The 20,326-nt window shown below is 34.7% G+C and overlaps 1 protein-coding gene across 2 annotated transcripts in view; it reads left to right on the forward strand.

Annotated features, from left to right (window-relative positions):
* The window catches only part of LOC129228033 (ras-related protein Rab-37-like), a 451,604-nt gene that overhangs the window by 328,413 nt on the left and 102,865 nt on the right, over nt 1–20,326 (forward strand). For both annotated transcript variants that reach the window (XM_054862662.1, XM_054862661.1), the window contains exon 5: nt 13,210–13,262. In XM_054862662.1, coding sequence (XP_054718637.1) covers nt 13,210–13,262 — 53 coding nt within the window. The remainder of the gene's footprint in view (nt 1–13,209; nt 13,263–20,326) is intronic.

The raw sequence follows: 20,326 nt of genomic DNA on the forward strand, positions 1-20,326 counted from the left end.
TGAAGGGCTAATACAATCAGCAATCATTTAATCCTTCTTAACACAACAAAGCCTTTACTGAATTAAGGTCGAACGCATTAAAAAGTTATTTTCAGCGTCTGTGATGCGATTTGCCGGCGTTCCGATGCGAATTAACAACGAAGGAAAAATAAGTTCATGCAAATCGGGATACGCAGCGGCTAAGTGCGTTTTTTGGCAACGCTGCAAAATAACTTTTTGAAAAAAGAAAAAAATTCTTATTACACGCATAATTACATCATAATCTAGCGAAAGCTTTTAAAGTTTTCTTAATGTTTCAAGGAGGTAGAGCTTATCTTTCTTTTCCTTTCATCATTATCGAACTGTCGTTTTATTTACATTCCAGAGAATTGTCATGACTTAATAAATATCGTTTGTGGAACAACTTTCCATTTGTAAAATAAAATTTCATACGCATTAACTTTTTGGTTCTACAGAAAAGTGTATGCAAATAGAAAACATTTCTAATAAACTAAAAAAGTATATTACTGCTCCAGGATTCGTAGAAGCGGATATTTTGTTTTGTGAATATTAATCAGTTTTCAAGTGGCAACAGCTAATGCGTTTTTAGAAGCGATAATGGGACTGAATGCAGTCCATTATTTTCTTATTTACAATGTAATGTAAATTACTTTTAAATTTTAGCATTTCTGCTAACATTATTTGCTTATAGTGGTTAAATGCAAAAATATTATCTTTTGGGATTTAAATGCGAATTTGTTTATCTAAAAAGAGAAAATCCACAATTTAAAACGCATTCTGTAAAAATTTGGAAGCAAAAATGTCGGAGATATTTACTTACTTTAAAACCATAAATTCATGTATAACCAAAGAATAAAAATAAGCTTTTGATGCAAAATGTTAAATTTTAATGTTTGACAAATGGCAAAATAACATGAGTTATATTCTGCAAGATCCGTTTACTTAAAAGCTCTTCAGCGTTTCAGACTGTTGGTACAAAACGAAACATTGTTTTAATGAGCAAAATATCTTGTTTCTTGAATTTTATTTCTTTAACTACTCTTCTTATTATATTTTGTAACAAAATTTATATTTTTGAAAAAGAAGTCACTAATTAGACACTGGTTTTAATGAACAAAATATTTTGTCCCTTGATTTTTTTTTTCTTGAACCACTCACTTTTCAGAATATTTTGCGAAGGAAATTATGTTTTTCTACAGGAAGTCATTTAGTAGACATACGTATTAGTTATCAAAATATTTTATTCAATGAGTTCTTTGATATCTTTAAAAGCAAAATTCTTGCATGTCTCACACATTACATATTGAAAATATTGTGGCGTCAAAACAACAATTAAAGAAAATGTAATAATGTAACAATCTTTACTAATAATGAAGCTGAAAGTCTCTCTGTCTGAATGTCTGTAGGATGTCTGGATCTCTGTGATGCGCATAGCGCCTAGACCGTTCGGCCGATTTTCATGAAATATGGCACAAAGTTAGTTTGTAGCATGGGGTGTGCACCTCGAAGCGATTTTTTGAAAATTCGATGTGGTTCTTTTTCTATTCCAATTTTAAAACACAATTATCATAAGATGGACGAGTAAATCACGAAATTATCATAACGTGGAACCGTAACATGGGCACAAGCCAATGGGCGAGATACGAAATTATCATAACGTGGAACCGTAACATGGGTACAAGCCAACTGGCGAGAAAATTCACCATACATTATTTGTAAATATACAGGCGAACCAAAAGACCTTTTAATTTTTCTATTACGGGCAAAGCCGTGCGGGCACCATTAGTAACCTATAAAATCCATTAAAACTTTTTACAGTAACAGACATATACGCAAAACTGTTTCAATTTAACTTAAGCACAGTGTTATTCGAGTATTAATAGTAATAATAAGTAGAATCATTGAAAACAAAGTTACAAACTGCTAGAGTTAATCTGATACTATATGCACCTCTCTCGTATATTGTCTTTGCATTTGTCTCGTATCTCGTGTTTACCAAGTAGCATGAAAGAGTCAAGATAACACTCCAGTTTTTGGCTTACCAAGGCTCTACAGCATCCGTACTCGGCCTTTTTTAGAGCAATCACGATTGCTTATTGTTCTCACTTGACTGTTTTGATGTGCTATCACTTTATTTTCCCACCGAAACCCTCCGTACCATCACCGTCGACCGGCTCCTCACGATGCTGCTCCTATAGCGAAAGCCGTCTCCAGGTTGTATCAATGTCCTACACACACGCGCATACATACACAACTACACGCACGCACGCACACACATATACACACAAACTCTCACACACACATACACCTACACACACATATACACACAAACTCTCACACACACATACACCTACACACACATACACACACAATTACATACAAACACCTACACATGCGCACACACACAAACATATACACACACATACAAACTACCCACACATTCATGCCTGCACACAGACACAAACACATATGCCTACACACATACCCCCCCCCCACACACACATACGCACACATTCATACACACATCTACTCACACACGTATGCCTGCACACAGTCACAAACACACATGCCTACACACACATACACATACCCCTACACACAACACACATACCCCCCCACACACAAACACACACGCCTACATACAGACACTTGTGATTGCGAAAAACATAATTTGAATTCAAGATGTCAAAATTCAAATTATTTTTTTTTTTAATTTTATTTATTTATTTTTTTTTACTTTGACTGTATGCAGGTGACTACTGTATGTCACACATATCGTAAACATTGAAAAGAGAGAAAAAGGAGCGAGTGAAGACTTTCATTTATGAAACCAAGATCCCAAGTCATGTGATACATTTAAAAAAATCGGGTTCCTTTCGCTTGTTTCACGCAAAACGTTCCAATCATTCCCAGCCGTCGAGTCACGTGACTTGAGCTCTTTGGTTCAGCTATTACTAAGTCAATGATTGGACTTCCCTCCATTTTAATTCCTGCTCTAAAGTCGCAACATAAAAATTGATGAAAATAATGTGAGCTTTCCACAAATATTTTCTTCATAATGTCACTGAATTTAACAAACAGTCTATCTTAGTGTCTAACTTATTTGCACTTGCTTGCAAAAAGAGAGTCTACTTGTACAAAACTAGATTTAAATCACGGCTTTCTGTTCATGGATTGTTTTCAACAGTTCACTTTCGGAACCACCGCAGGTTAAATACCACTGTTCATCAGTGGCACCGACTCCATAGGGCCTGAGGGTTCCCGAGACCCCTCAAAAATATTTTTGAGGGAGCAGAGCCCCCCCCCCCCCCCCACCCAATGAATGAAGAAAATTATTAGTTATATTATGCTTTCTAAACTCACAAATTTATCTTTTATTTGCCTTGTTTGGAGATAGTTTACCTGGTAAAATACGTTCAGGAATGAGTTAAAACAAATAATGGGGTCGTTTCCAAAGTTTTAAAAGTATTTTTTTTCTGAAAGAGCATGCTTAAAAACATAGGATCTGACCATTTTTTGATAAATTTGTTTACGTTTAATATTTTTTAAAAAGTACTTAAATCGGAGCGCTTTCATTGTTTACGGCTTCTGCCGATGACATCACAAATGATGAAATGCCATTCAGTGTTGCCATTCACAGTGCAAAATATTTAATTCACATCTTTACTCGCGTGTATTGGCAACGATATGTTTGGTAGCAAGCGTAGAGCGCAATTTTAATTCGCTGCTTGATTATCATTACGTGGAAACGTAGTAGAAAGATGCGGCAAAGTGCATCATTTCTGACGTCATCAAGACCACGTCTTGTTTGAAAAATCGGACATTTTAAAAGATTAATTTAAAAAAAAAAACTGTTGGGAAAATGAACGTATTTTCTGGGTTCATGGTTTTTTTTTTTTTTTTTTTTTTTTTTTGAGCAATCATCACGATTGCTTATTGTTCTCCCTTGACTGTTTTGAATTCCTTTCATTTTCTTTTCCCACCAGCACCACCACCGCGTCGACCGGCCTCACGAAGCTGCTCCTCTTGCGAAAACCGTCTCCAGGTTGCGTCCATATCCTACACACACACACACGAACTCCTATACACACACACAGCACTGCATACACATCACGCACATACATGCATGCATACATACACACACATGCGCCTACACAAACACACCCACATGCGCCTACACGCGCATTCATACACACACGCTCGTGATTGCGAAAAACATAATTTGAATTCAAGGTGCCAAAAATTCAAATTAATATTTTTTTTTTTTTTTTTTTGCTCATTCTATCTATTTCAATGATTAAAAGTAGTACTTTTGACTAAAAGAAACCACCCCATTATTACGGTAGTAAGCAGGTTAACTGAAAGCGAGTGGTGTGAATAATGATAGTGTTTTACGGTGCTGCAAGCACACTTAGAATTTGTCCCAGTGCGCGAACTTACGGGTCAAGTCTGTTGCTAGTGGGCAGCGTTGCGGCGCGCCCTTCTAAGTGTTGCTGATCTGGAAAAAATATATGAGGGTTTGATTTTTATATTAAATTGGAATCGTGATAGTTTTGAAAACTTTTGGGAATTGTGTTGAAAAGAAAAATCTTCACAAAATGATGATCCTCCGCTCCCTCGGAATCGACGAATACCAAAGAGTTATGAAAACAACGAAACCAGCTCACGGCGCATTTTCAAAATCCCAAAGGAGTACTACAAAGTACTTTACATTGAGGTTTGTGAAATGGTGCAATCTTGCATTACTCGGTGGTTTACATCAACTGGACTCACACAGATAATTGCAGTTGAACAAGAGTGCTTGCTTTAACAAACAGAGATGAAACAAATTTTGAATCTTATTTTATCTTTAAAATATCCTAAAACATTAAATTTAAAGTTAGTTTTCGTGTATGAAACGTAATTTCTAATTCGGATTAAATAAAAGTTAATAATTAAAAAAATAGCAGAAATTAGATTTTTACGCCTTCATACATCTTCATTCTTCGGCAATTCAACTTGATCCGCAACATAAGGAGATTTTCGTTTTGACAAATCGAGAGAAAAGTAAAAAATTAATCTACTTAACCTGAATGATTTTTATTTCAGCTAAAACGACTAGGAACAATAATCAACAGACACAAGTGATGACTTGAAACTGATTTTACAATGTTACTGGTTACAACTAAGATATTTGAAATAAACTTGAGGAAATTTAAGAATTCTAGAACGAAACAACGACTTATCTACACACCCCTCAACCCCAGATTCCTTATGAGCTTCGTAGCAACCTTTAGTGAACATAATTTTCTCCCCTAACCTTTATTTTTCATGAGACAAGCAGTATAAAGAGGAAAAAAAATCTACGAATATCTCAAAAAAAATTCGATATATAGAGATTTTTTCGATATATAGAGGTTCGACTGTATATATATATATAAATATATATATATAATTTTTTAGTAAGTCGGCCTCTCTGGGAGTGCCCTTCCATGCAAGTGCTCTATTTTATATCAGTGCCTAGCTTCGGCACTGCACGGCTCCCCATAAAATAGAACAAGAAAATGTCTCTTACTAAGACAAGTGACATGATCTAGTTGAACCAAAAATTTGTATACTACAAATTTTTAGATTGTTTTACTTCGAAAACGCCATGTCACATACTGTTTGTTTGTTTAAATTATACCCTCCTCAGACCCGAGAGAAAAATAAAAGCCTGATATTTTGTAAGAGGTACTTAAATAGTTGTTATGATCACTATAATGTAGAAAAGTGCAATAAAAAAAATTATTTTTAATTTATAGGAGCTAGGGGGAGGTATCACATGTGATACAAACAAATTTAACAAGTCATTATGCTTAAATTTTTCAGTAAAATTTTATTTTTTTGGTGTTAACTAGTAAAAAGTACACATGCAAATAAAAAGCATAGCTTAAAAAGAGTTTAATATTTGTATAAAAATAAGAAAAAAAATACTTACTTCGACGACGCGCAGACATCTTATTTTGATTCTGAGACGCTACTTGAAATCACTATGATAGACAGGTACTGCTATCTGTTGACTAAACGAGAAAATTATATGCAGTATTTCAATGTGTATCGCATGTGATACAACCGGTCCCAAATTTGTTTTTGCATTTCAGGCTTTATAAAAAATTATGAAACTTATGTATCACATGTGATACAAGGGGACCGAGGAGGATACACACAAGAAAATATGGCATTTTCAAGGTACAAAAATCTTACTTTTATTTGGGGGGAGGTCCTCCGTGGGATTACATAGCGCCCTAAACCCCCGGTGATGTCTTCCTCCTTCCCCCCCCCCAATAATTTTTGCAAGTCGGCGCCCCGAACTTTCTCTACTTGTCGGTATGGTTTCGCCTCCAAGAGGAAAACTTTTGTTTTCCTCATACAGTCGACTCTCAATTAACCGGAATCGGATTGTTCGATTAGCGAATTATTTGGACGGTCGAAAAAGTGTCATTTAACTATTTGAGAACACTATTGAAGGTGAAGATAGCACGTCAGCAGAAAAAAAATCATTTGAATTTTGATATCTTGAATTCAAATTGTGTTTTTCGCGATCACGGATTGCTATAGGACACTGCTCGATGAGTTTCTTGTTTCTGCAAATGGACTAGAATGGAAATGGAAAAGATAATCGCACCCGTCATATTATGACTGGTGATTTTTTATATTAGGTAATGCGAGGCATTATGCATAACAAAAAGAAATGGTCATTAGGATATGGTAATTAAGATCTGGTTATTGTGGCAAACCTGCACCCGTATATTCACCATAAAGATAAAATTTAGTGTGTACCTTTACGGTATTTTCATTTTTTTCAAGATTTCTAAACCCCAATGGGTTTAGTAATCTTGAAATTTTGTATTTAAATGAAGCTTTACTTTTTAAGTTCATCTATAACGATGTTTTTCCTGAAAAAAACGTAATCCCCGCCCTCCCCTTTTTTTTTCAAAGTAAAATGTACTGGAAGTTAAGCCTTGAATGAGCGCAAGGGATTTGTATACCATGGCGACGAAAATTTGTCTTCTTAATAAGCATTAAATCATCGAGGTAAACTTACTGCCTTCGTCATTGTAATCTGAAAAATCAGAGCAACGTCAACCTCGGTCAAGTGAACTTAATAAGCAGTTCTTGAATGCTCAAAACAAAAAAGATAAACGAAACTCTATAATTTTAATTATCACGAGACAATAAGACAAACTATTTATGTCTATATGTAATTGTAAATTTGGTTAGACATTAAAATTTCTTTTTTATAATAATTCTTCTGTTTAATTATTATTTTGCATTAATTAACATCCAAATTTGCCAGTTCAGATTTTGCATAACTAAAAAATAATCATCGAAATTGGCATAAATTGGATTATCCGGGACAGCCTATTATCTGGGTCCGAGAAATTTCCCGACCATTCCGTTTAATCGGGAGTTAAGTGCCATTAACACATTGACTGCTAGTTACGAGATAACTCGTCCTCCAGAATTATGATGTATGCGCTAGGTACGAGATAACTCGTCCTCCAGAATTATGCTGTATGCGCTAGGTACGAGATAACTCGTCCTCCAGAATTATGCTGTATGCGCTAGGTACGAGATAACTCGTCCTCCAGAATTATGATGTATGCGCTAGTTACGAGATAATTCGTCCTCCAGAATTATGATGTATGCGCTAGGTACGAGATAACTCGTCCTCCAGAATTATGATGTATGCGCTTGGTACGAGATAACTCGTCCTCCAGAATTATGATGTATGCGCTAGGTACGAGATAACTCGCCCTCCAGAATTATGCTGTATGCGCTAGGTACGAGATAACTCGCCCTCCAGAATTATGCTGTATGCGCTAGGGTCGAGATAACTCGTCCTCCAGCCAACACGTTGCTATATTTTTTCAGTGGGTCCCATTGACTTTCCTGGCTGTTCTGCCGCGCATAGACGAACATTTAGACAAGGTTCTGCGTTTGCTGTGAAAACATTTTCTGATGCAAGCAGGCGTGCGCGCGATCAAACGAGATAGGGCGCGAGTTTTTTGTGCTGTAGTCTGTGAGTAAATAAAAACGTAAAATGAGCAAACGTAAGTATATGTCTTACATATGTAAGAAAATGCATCGTCTGGCATTCTCTGAACATTCGAAAAGAGTCGCGTTATCAGTGCAAAACATGTGCGTCCGAACCTACCTTACGTATTGTCCCTTGCTCTCAAAAATATCACAGTGTGGAAAATTTCTAGAAAAAAATATATAGAATTTGTTTTGTATGCTGTATTATTCATGAAAAAGTCCAATAAAACTGTTTTCCCTCAAATTGTTTCAAATAATTAGCTTAGCGCAGGGAGTCCATATATAGGCTGTCGACGACGCAGTCAATGTGTTAATGAATTCTGTAAAACTTGTCTCTCCGCCAGCGTAGTCTCAATGCAAGGAAAACAACCTGCCCTCGATAGACTGCATTGATGTATGCGGTTGTATTACGATTTCTTTTTCTTGTTATGGAATTTTTGAGTTCATATTTTTTTTTTTTTTACACTCATGATGGCTATAAACACTGAGTTGCGCGTGGTGCAGTATTTAAAGAGAATTTATAGCGAAAGTAAATTCAACGAATTGGAATCAACATCGGTGAATGACTGAGTTTTGGCACTTACATCCCTTTGCTTCTGACTGCTCCAATGGATTACATATTTTAAAATTGCCATTTCTGATTGTTGTTTTTGGCAACAACTCAAATGTAAAGGCTAAAATGGGGTCGTTTCCAAAATTTTAAAAGTATTTTTTTTCTGAAAGAGCATGCTTAAAAACATAGGATCTGATCATTTTTTTAATAATTTGACTAAGTTTTTAATATTTTTAAAATATTACTTAAATCGGTGCGCTTCCACTGTTTACACTTCTGTCGTGTGACATCACAAATGATGAAATGCCATTCAATGTTGCCATTCACAGAACAAAATATCTAATTCGCATCTTTACTCACGTGTATTGGCAACAATAGGGTTGATAGCAAGCGTAGAGCGCAATTTTAATTCGCTGCTTGATTATCATAACGTGGAAACGTAGTAGAAAGATGCGCCAAAGTGCATTATTTGTGACGTCATAAAGACCACTCCTTGTTTGAAAAATCGGACATTTAAAAAAATTAATTAAAGAAAAACTGTCGGGAAAATGAAAGTATTTTCTGGGTCCATGTTTTTTTTTTTTTTTTTTTTGCTCATTCTATCTATTTCAATGCCTAAAAGTAGTACTTTTGACTGAAGAAAACCACCCCATTTATTCGAACAAAATTTTAATTACATTTATATATACATGTACATGTACTTATTTGCCCATTTTTCATTTATTTACTTTTACTCTATTTTGTTTACTTATTTACTTTTTTCAAAGATAAAAAAATAAATAAACCTTTAGTAAAAATGGAATTTATTTTTAGGGTTATCTGGTTAAAATTAGACTCCTTTGCGAGATCGTTCTTACTACACTTCTTTTTTTTACTTATTCAAATAGGCATTTTTATTTGCAGGAATTTTTTCATGTGATTCATTTCTAGTTGTCTCTCCTATTTTTCCCCTTTTACATATAGGGAAAAAAGTCTTGAACTTCTGCTTTTTATATTTAAAAAAAAAATGGAATTCTCTGAAGTTTGACCACCAACAATTTGAAATTGAATTTTATGTTGTTTGTATACTTTTAAAACTTATTTTTTCTTGGCTTAAGTCATACACTACATCTACAACATATTTTGATGTATTTTTAAAAACATACATATTTAAGCTAATTCAGATCCTAGTACAAACGCGATAACGAGATAAGATTGTGAGAGAATCGACGTTGACATACGAGAAAGTAGGCTCGTTTAGTTCTGGGCGTTGTCTAACGTACGTTTCGGAAACCTAATTATTTTACGTTACGTTCTATATTTTTTATTGTTATAATTATTTTTAGTGTTTTTTTTTTCTTTCCATTTTGCTATATCTGAATCCTCAATTTTAGTAGTGAAAACATATTTGTACTTTAACATATTAGTACCAATTAAAAGAACGAAACGTAATGCTTCTGATAGAATCTGTTTGGTACTTCCAAGTTACATAGAACTCTAACTATAACCTTTAAAAAAAACTCAATGCTTTCAAATTTTTATCTGTTGCCAGTTTTTATTCGTTAATAAATAAAATATTTGTAATTAATATTATCACATAAGATCGTCTTTCAAAAAGATTTTGAATCTTCTCTCTTGATTCTGCTTTTGCAACTAACAAATTTTATTAGGTGCGATTCATTGAGCTAATAATAGTATTGGAGCTCAAAGGAGTGATATATTTTCCTTTTTTATGTTTCCCTTGCCATCTAGAAAATATTAAATGCATTTAACTTTTATGTGTGTTGTGATCCACGAAGCTCATCTTAATATTAGCTCGGCAATAAGGTCGTTTCCAAAATTTTAAAAGTTTTTTTTTTTTTTTTTTTTTTTCTGAAAGAACATGCTTAAAAACAAAAGATCTGACGATGTTTTAAATAATTTGGCAAACTTTAATACTTTTAAAAATTCATTTCAAACAGTGTGCCGATTCTATTTCATTTTTTCTGCTTCTGCACATGACATCACAAGTGATGAAATGTCATTCACTAATACCATTAGCGCACAGCGCAATATTTAATTAGCATCTTTACTCACAGGAACTAGCGACGATATGTAATTTGCTTCTAAAGGGCAGAGTCTATAACATGAGTTAAGTAAGCGAAAGATTTTTTTTTTTTTTTTTTTTTTGCTTTATATATGCTGGAAACGCAGAGACAGCAAGCTCAGCATTCAGCGCGCCAGTGGAGTACGCATCAAAGCTCATCACTTGTGACGTCATAAAGACCACGCCTTTTTTGAAAAACTGGATATTTTAAAACATTAATGAAAAATTAAACGTTTTAAAAATAAAAGATTTTTTTTTCCTCATTCTATCAATTTTAGTCACGAAGATTAGTACTTTTGACTGATGAAAACAACCCCATTAGGGTCAGAGTTTTTTTTTTTTTTTTCAATTTTTAATATATTGGTTCGTGATTATATTTATCACTTTTATCTGTTTTTTTTTTTTTTTTTACTGCATATCATCAATCTGTGGTAAAATGAAATAAATGCAATAATTTAATGCATCAATGCACTGCTTTTTAGCATCAAGGTAGTTACAAAAGCTATTTAACAAGAGATTGAAGGATGTAGGATTCTTCAGTATAATTTCTTCAGGACCAAAAATGAATTCGATATTATTTTTAATTATTCATCGAAACTGACGCAAAATAACTTGAGAACGAAAATTAAATTATTTATTTAAAAAAAACATATGAGGCATTGAGAAGCAAATGAATGTAAGTGGATTTTTTTAAAATTTTTAAATAAAATGCGTTTAAAGTTGCGGTTTTTTGTAGGCTTTCATTGAACAGTTATTCTTAATCGTGGTGAGTAGCAACACTTACCAGGGCTACTATTACCAACGATTTCTTTGTTTACACACTGTAAAAACGATTTAGAAACGTTCCTGGGAAAATAATGGGCAGCTGATGTGCCCAATTTCTGCCAGTAACTCATCTTGGGAAAAATCAGGAACGTTTTCCGCTAAAATTAGGTAACCTTCCTGATATTCATGAAATACACCGCCAGCTCAGTCAATTCCAGCCGAGGACTGCAGTTTTGTGCTTATTAGCACTCATCAGCGCGGCATAGGAGTGACTGAGCTGGAGGTGAAAAACAGCCAATCACTCCTCAAAACAGCTCAGTCACTCCTATGCCAGGCTGATGAGTGCTAATAAGCACGAAACTGCAGTCCTCGGCTGGAATTGACTGAGCTGGCGGTGTATTTCATGTATTTCTGCCCTAGCCCTGGGTATAGGGCGGTAACATACTGAATACTTCCTGATATTATCCTGGAAGCTTCCTGAAAAATTCAGAAATCTTGCCGTTAAAAGCCAGTCATGTCTCTGGAAAATTAGTGTAAACTTAAAAAGGTATAATATAATAGCTTGGCATCTTCCTGATTTATCAAGGAAGTTCCAAGAGCATTATTGCAAACATGGCCAAAGCTAAGCCAGAGTTGCTGGTAAGTAACGAGAATATTACTCGCCTGCAATTCTTGCAAAGCAACGTAGTCCATACTTATCCGCTCCCTTTGGGAGCTTAATTAGCATGGACGGGCCGTAATTTCACTGAAGCCGATACACTTAATAAATACGCTCAGTTAACTTTTAAACTGGGAGGTAAAACTATTTTTCACAACAGTGAAAAGTCTGCATTCGTGCAACTTGTAGCAATTCAGGAAACTTTTTGACAATGATACCGGATTTTTCCAGGAAGTGGATAAAAACCATTGAAATCCCGAAACGTAACACGGGAATACCCAGTAACGTTTCGGAATTTTTTTACAGTGTACTATATCTTCCCTCAGGAAAAAGGAGATTTACACTTAACATTTCACTGTAAAAAAATTCCGAAACGTTACTGGTTATTTCCGTGGAACGTTTCTAGATTTCACACGTTGTAACCTATTTCCCCGTAAAAACAAGTATCATCAGAAAAAAGTTTCCTGAATCGCTACAAGTTGCACGCGTGCAGACTTTTCGTTGTTGTTGAAAATATTTTTAGCAACCAGTTTAAAGATTGAATGAGCGTGTTTATTAAGTGTATCGGCCTATGGTTGCTTAAGTCCTGTCCAGGTTGACTAAGCTCTTACTGATGAGCGAAAAAGTCAATGGATATCTACAGCTTTGCAAGGCCGGAACTGCGGGCAAGAGATATGGCTGGTTCCTTCTTGCATAGCTTGGGCCATGGTCGCTCTGATTTCTATGGAGCCTTCTTGGTAAATCCGGAAGGTTCTAATCACTAACACTAAACCTAATTAATTTTGCGAGAAGATTCTAGAGACATGACTGGCTTTAACAGGGGAGATTTCGCAGTTCTTCAGAAAGTTTCAAGTTTAATTTCAGAAAGGTTACTGACTTTTATCGGAAAACGTTCCTGATTTTTCCAAGATATGTTACTGGAAGAAATTGGGCACATCAGCTGCCTATTAATTTCCAGGAACGTTTCTGAATTGTTTTTACAGTGTTGTACTGGCTATCTCGAAATTTTTAATTTTAGCACTTACATCCCTTTGCTTCTCACTGCCTCATATGTCATAAAACGTTTTGCAGCTAGTATAATGATTTTTTTTGGTTTTTTTCTTTTAGCTCTACTTTTATTGTACGATGTGACCAATAAATCAAGCTTTGACAATACGAGGGTAAGTAATAATATTATCTTTTATTCTTTTTTTAATCTTATAAATGCATTAATGTTCTGTTCCGAAGCCACACATAATTCTTTTATTACTGTTTTCCAACTATGCCTTCACCACGTTATTTCAAATTTCAACAGTATTATTTAGAGCCGCTATACAGACAGGCCGACGCATCAGTTTAAGTTCAGCTACTTTGGATCGGATTTTTCATTGTTGCACTGCTAGGGTTACCACAGCAAAGTTTCGGGTTTCGCCAAATTTTCTGAAAATAATACTTTATTTAATAAATAATTCACGTGCCGCTAATAATCGCTCGCAGTGAACAATCAACAAACGCGATTACTCGCCAGAAAAGGAACCCCACTCAAACACGCGCTCCGTTCCAAAAAGGCTAAGGTTAAGCTGATGCCCCGGCTCGTATATATAGGGGCCTTAGTATTATTTAATTTTTAGCCTACTTTCCCAGTAAAAATCAGAGAAAGAAGAAAAAAGCATGAAAGAAGGCTTAATACATCTTAAAAATATCCCGAAAAACAAAAAAAGTCAAAAATAAATAAAATAATTAGATAAATATTGAAAAATTAAAAATTGGAAAGTAGGGTATTGAGATGGGGGAAAATGTCTGTCGGTCTGTCTGTCAGTCGGTCTGTCTGTCTGTCGGTCTGTCTGTCGGTCTGTCTGTCTGTCCCCCCCCCCCCCCTAATAACTTTTGAATGAATAGTCCGATTCGAACAAATTTTTTTTTGTTAGAAAGATCTCGGCGAGGACATCTCATTCCCATAATTCATTGATTTGAACAATTTTTCGTTCAATTTTGAGCAGTTCAAAAAAACTTAACATTAGCGCCTACGGGGAAATTCAAATCAAAAATAAATCTTGAACTTAGAAGCGAAGTGGCTTCAAACAAACTTTGTAGGGAAAAACTTTTGCTAAAAAACATGTATCGAAAATATCTTTTTGATTTGAACAAGTTTTCGTTCAATTTTGAACAGTTCAAATCTTTTAACATTAGCGCCTAAGGGGAAACTGAAAGTCAATATAGATTCCGAACTTAAAGGCGGATTTACTTCAAACAAACTTTGTTGGAAATAGCTCTTGACGACCTACTTCCGACTCCGACTCCGAGAATTTAGGGGCACCTGACACCGACTCTGACTCCTGTTCCCGACAATTATTCGGACTCCGACTCCCCGACTTCGACTCTGACTTCGTAGCTTTTTGCAAACATTTATACACGGAGGACAAATGACTGACTCCGATTCTTGGATATTCGACTCCGACTCTTTTATCCCTAAATGAGATTGACTCCGACTCCGCAGCTGTGGTTTTAACTGTGAAATAATTATTGTTGATATGATTTGTTTTTATTTTCACGCTAAAGTTTTAATTTAGGTATTTAGTTTTCGGTGAATAAACTCGAAAAATATGCGCAGACGATTTTTTTTTTTTTTTTTTTTTTTTTGACAATGAAAATTATTTCTTTAAGTTGACAGTTTATTGTTTTTTTTATTTTATTAAGTGCATTAATTCGTTTAAAAAATTATTTTTTGGCAACAGGGGAAAAAGAAATTCATATAAAATTGAATGAAATTAAAATAAATACATCATATAAAAAAATTTTATATGAATTGAATTTTCATATAAAATTTTTTTATATGATGTATTTATTTTAATGGACTTATTATTATTATTTTTTCGTTTTGAAAGCTGTTAAAAATTTTTTTTAATGGAAAGAAGTGTATTAGCTGCTTTGTTTAAAAGGTGCTGCTATTTTATTTGTTCGTTTTTTTGAAGAAAAGTAAGGAATATTTTATTCCTAGAAATCAGCTTAAAATATTTAAAAAAATATGTTTGAAAAAATTTGCGATTTTAGCTATTTTTGAGAATATTGATCAGGTACTAGAAAGTAGTATGGGTGTACGGGAAAGTAGGCTCGTCTAGTTCTAGACGGAACTTCTTGTTACCTTTCACTAAATATCGTTTCCATGCTTTATTCCGAGTTTTAGCAATGGGGTTGTTTCCAAAAACTTAAAAGTATTTTTTTTTTCTGAAAGAGCATGTTTAAAAGCGTAGGATCTGACAATTTCTTAAATAATTTGCTTAAGTTTAATATATATTTTTTAAAAATACTTAAATCGGTGCACTTTCATTGTTTATATTTCTGCCGATGACATCACAAATCATGAAATGCCATTCAGTGTAGCCATTCACAAAGCAGAATATTTAATTCGCATCTTTACTCAGGTGTATTGGCAACGATTTGGTTGATAGCAAGCGCAGAGCACAACTTTTAAATCGCTTCTTGATTATCATAACGTGGAAACGCTGTAGAAAGATGCGCCAAAATGCATCATTTGTGACGTCATCAAGACCATGCCTTGTTTGAAAAATCGGACATTTTGAAAAATTAATTAAAAAATAACTGTTGAGAAAATGGAAGTATATTCTGGGCCCATGTTATTATTTTTGCTTATTCTATCAATTTCAGTAACTAAAAGTAGTACTTTTGACTGAAGGAAACAACCCCATTATTAACGGGACTGAAAGAAATGCAGTATTCATTAATTAAATGAAAAAATAAAGAGTCAACACGTAAAGAAGGTGCAAGTACGCTAAAAGCATCATGATTAGTCCGGTCAATTTAGACAATTAAAATAACAAAAATTCCGGAAAAGCTAAATTTTTGTAGGGACCTTGGGCTTACTATTACAAATAAGGTGCCAAAAGTCCCCATCGATCCATGTGCGCTAAAAAAGTTATTCGGGGTCAAAGGTCAAAATTTTAGGTTTTTTGGATTTTTCTCAAAAACGGTAAGTTTTATCGAAAAGTACCGCAGACCAAAGTTGTAGATCTCAAAATTCTCTATAAAAATGGTCCTTATGATTTTTTTCTCCAAGACCAAACCTTCCCAGATATTGCGTACTCTCAAAAGACAGCCAGTCATTTACAGAATCCCCTCTACTCGCGTGGCATTGAATTACATCTGGCTATTCTAGTCCGTGTGGCATCGTTCACGTACCCAGAGGTGCCCAACCCACTAAGAGCAAAGGCGCACCCCCCTCATTTTCGCGGAAATCCCCCCCCCCCAAATAAAAAATACTCCTCAAAACAATCCCCCTAAAAATTTCGATGGCGCAGTCTGGGCCATGACCCCTCCTGGGGGGGGGGGAGGGCACCCCTGACGTACCTGCTTCTTTTAGAGTTAAACGTGCAGTTCGAGTGAATAAACGTATTTATTACAAGCGTCTACTGTTTGTGCTGATCAATATTTAAGAAAAATGTAACAATTTCGCTTTATTTGCAATAAATTTTTGACTGAAGGTGAAACTGTTGTGCTGGGCAGTTGTGGAATGCCAACTTTAATCGGTGCAAGTCTCGGGAGAAGTTATAAGAATGCTGATTATTTAAGAAGTCAAAAGTCAGTTACAATTCGCGTGAATTGCAGAAAATCATACACCCAGAAAAATTCAATCTCTGCAGCAACGTGAGATAAAGAGGCTAGTACTTCAAAAGTAAGTCCTCCTCGTACTGTAGCGCGATTAAGTGAATTTGAATCCAGCTTTTGTTTTTTAAAACACTGCTTATTTTGTGGCTGTAAAGCGGATGAGGAGGCTGAGAAGAAGAAAACGCAGAATAATGAAAGAAAAATTCATAAAGCAGCGACTAAATCATACTCAAAATTAAAAAGTGCAAGAGCAGCTTTTGACACACCTCAGAACGATCTTTAGCTAAGTTTAAAAGGGATTCTTTGAATGTAAGTGTGGAAACTTTATAAATTTTTCTGCGATAATTCTGCGTTTTGTTCTTCTCAGCCTCTTCATCCGCTTCCTCGCCACAAAATAAGCAGTGTTTTTTACAACAAAAGCTAGATTCAGATTCACTTAATCCCGCTCTTGTTCGAGGTGGACTTACTTTTGAAGTACTGGCCATGCTCATTAGGGTGGATTGAAAAAAATCAAAATCTGATAAACGCCCGGAAAAGTTGCCTTTTGTAGAGATATTTGTTTCAACAAAAGGATTTCGACCGCAAAAAATATCTTGAGGTGTCGCTCGCGCCTCGAAGTTGATCATAAATGCATAAAAACTGGAAAAAGTTATAATAATTTCATCAAATATCAAAATTTGAGAAATTTGATGTTATCGCTCTTAAGAGCAGGATTTTTGTGTAGATCCTGCTCTTAAGAGCGATAGATCATTGCATAAGATCATTTTAATAATAAACTGTATTTTAAAGTTCCACACATGCGTTGAATCTTGAATTTGACCAATATAGTCAGGATTAAATAACATCGTGTTGCTCCGTACTTAGAGAAAAAAATATTAGAAGTTATGATTTGTAAAAGTTTGCTTTCATATCAATTAATTCTTACATAGATACGAAAAAAATAAGTAATAAAAGCATTTCTTATCTAGTAAAAAAATGTTTAATTCTCCACTTAGCAGATAACTTTGGCTCAAAATGTCAATTTACCTATGATAGAGAACAAAGGTTAAGTATAAAAATTTTAAAATAATGTGGCTTGCAACAGCCCACATCAGTCACCCTTTGAAACAAAAGACGTTGCTAAAGAAATTTTAATGGGTTTTGAGCCCTCAAACTGTAACCACATTGATTACAATAAAACATAAGTTTGGCATGCGAATCGAACTATTTTACTTCTCATAATTTTCAGTCTTGATTGAAATTGTGGCTTGATGGTATTGTGGCTTAATATTTCTAGATTCTAATCTGACTCGAATAAATCCATCCCTTTTGGTTAGGCAGCAAACTGTACCTGACATTTATTTTTTTTTTATTTTACCTATCGTCTCACTTGCATTAATATGACATGTGAGGTTTTGAGTACTTGACACTTCTTTTTCTTATTTTACCTATCGTCTCGCTGCTTTAGTATGACGTGAAGTTTTGAAAACCATACTACTCAGTAGGTACGCCACCAAGCAATTTGTTTCAAAGTTTTATCGGAAGTCCCCTTTTTGAAAGAGGGAGCTGCCGAGCTTTACCAGTTCTGCTTATCGATGAGCTCATAGCAGTTTCTCTGCTTCAAAATTGGAATTAAACATGGAAATCTGGAATTATACATGTTCATTGTCCATCTTCGAACTGATCGTCGTAATTCGTCTTGAAACAAGTTCTCTGATAATGGTCATCCGCAATGCGTAGTGTTATATTTTTTAGATTCTCAAAGTAACCAGTTTGCAGAACAAAAGCTGATGTTCTAAACATAGCACGATGGCAAGTTTAAAAAATTCGATTGTATAGCGAAAATTTACAATTTCAGATTTTAACTTGAGTTCTTTTATAAGCAGAAGTGGGAAAACTCGGATCATCTTCTTAAAAAAGGAATATCAGATAAAACTTTAAAAGAAATGGTGCTTGAGGGTGTAACTACTGAATTATATGATTTCCAATACCTCACGTTATACTAAAGCAGTGAGACGATGCGTAAAATTAGACAAAGAAGCGTCAAACACAGTTAGTTGTCTAACCAAGAGAGATGGATTTCTTAGAGTCAGATTAGAGTCTAGAAATCTCACTCACAACGTATCACTAAGGCCAAACATTGTCAGAAGTCAAGATAATAATGCGACTCGCCAGCCAAACTATGTTTTATTGTATGAAATGTGGTTACAGTTTGAGAGCTCAAAAAACATTTAAAAGGGGGTTGTTTTGAGGGGTATTTTTCTCAGTTTTTGGGGGGGGACTCTTGCTTCTTAGGGGGGGGCTCCGCGATATTGAGGGGTGCGCCCATGCCCGTAGTAGGTCCGGTCCGGCCCCTTTGGGTACGTGAACGATGCCACACGGACTAGAATAGCCAGATGTTATTCAAGGCCATGCAAGTAGAGGGGATTCTGCAAATGACTGGCTGTCTTTTGAGAGTACGCAATATCTGGGAAGGTTTGGTCTTGGAGAAAAAAAATCATAAGGACCATTTTTATAGAGAATTTTGAGATCTACAACTTTGATCTGCGGTACTTTTCGATAAAACTTACCGTTTTTGAGAAAAATCCAAAAAACCTAAAATTTTGACCTTTGACCCCGAATAACTTTTTTAGCGCACATGGGATCGATGGGGACTTTTGGCACCTTATTTGTAATAATAAGCCCAAGGTCCCTACAAAAATTTAGCTTTCCCGGAATTTTTGTTATTTGATCACTATTTTTATGTCTAAATTGACCGGGCTATGATTTCCTTTCCAAACAATGACGACAGATATTAAAATACTTTTAAGAAATTAAATCCAGAAAGATAGATTTAAAATGCGTAACCATGGAAACACAAAATAAAATAAGTTTAAGGAATTAAAATGCGAAAGAAAATGGTTCTCAATTTGAATGGAATCGAGATTTCTGAAACTTGATTTAAAAAGGCTTGTAACTTTTTTTTCCTTTTGAGATAAAAGCTTATTTTTTCGACCATAGGTCGAGTTATATCTGATGTAGTATAAAAGGTCGCGTTTTCCAATGGCGTCAAAAAGAAAGCTGTGGGACAATTCCTTCACTTTTTATTGATTTATTTAATGAAGAAAGTAGTGCCTAAATTTCAGCTAAACCTAAAAAAATTCGAGCTAAAAACGCAAATAACTCCCGCCGTAATAAAGTTAGAGCATTGAAACAAATTGCATAGAACGCGGAAAATTGTACCCTTTCTAACGATATGTAATATTAATACGTGCAAGTCGTTTTTAACTCCCATATTTGAGAATTTATGTGAAAAGTGGATGTAAATTGGAATAAAAAAATAACTAATAATCGAATTTTATTCGAACTGGTCTGCAAACCTTTTCAGTACTTAAAGGAACAAAGTGTGAAAATTTCAGCGCAATCGGCCGGGTAGTTCTCGAGTTTTGCGAGTTCAAACACACAGACGCTTTTTGGGGACTTAATTTTATACTGTACTATGTAGAGAAGATAAAGTATTACATTTATTACAATAAATGATACATAGATGAAACTACGGATATGAATAACTGATAATCTTTAAAATTTAAATAGAAAAATGACTTTAATATTTATTGCTTTCGAAATATTTATTTAACATAAACGTCAAAAACGTTGTGTACTT

This window comes from Uloborus diversus, chromosome 8 (assembly GCF_026930045.1).
Source record: "Uloborus diversus isolate 005 chromosome 8, Udiv.v.3.1, whole genome shotgun sequence".
Taxonomy (NCBI): domain Eukaryota; kingdom Metazoa; phylum Arthropoda; class Arachnida; order Araneae; family Uloboridae; genus Uloborus; species Uloborus diversus.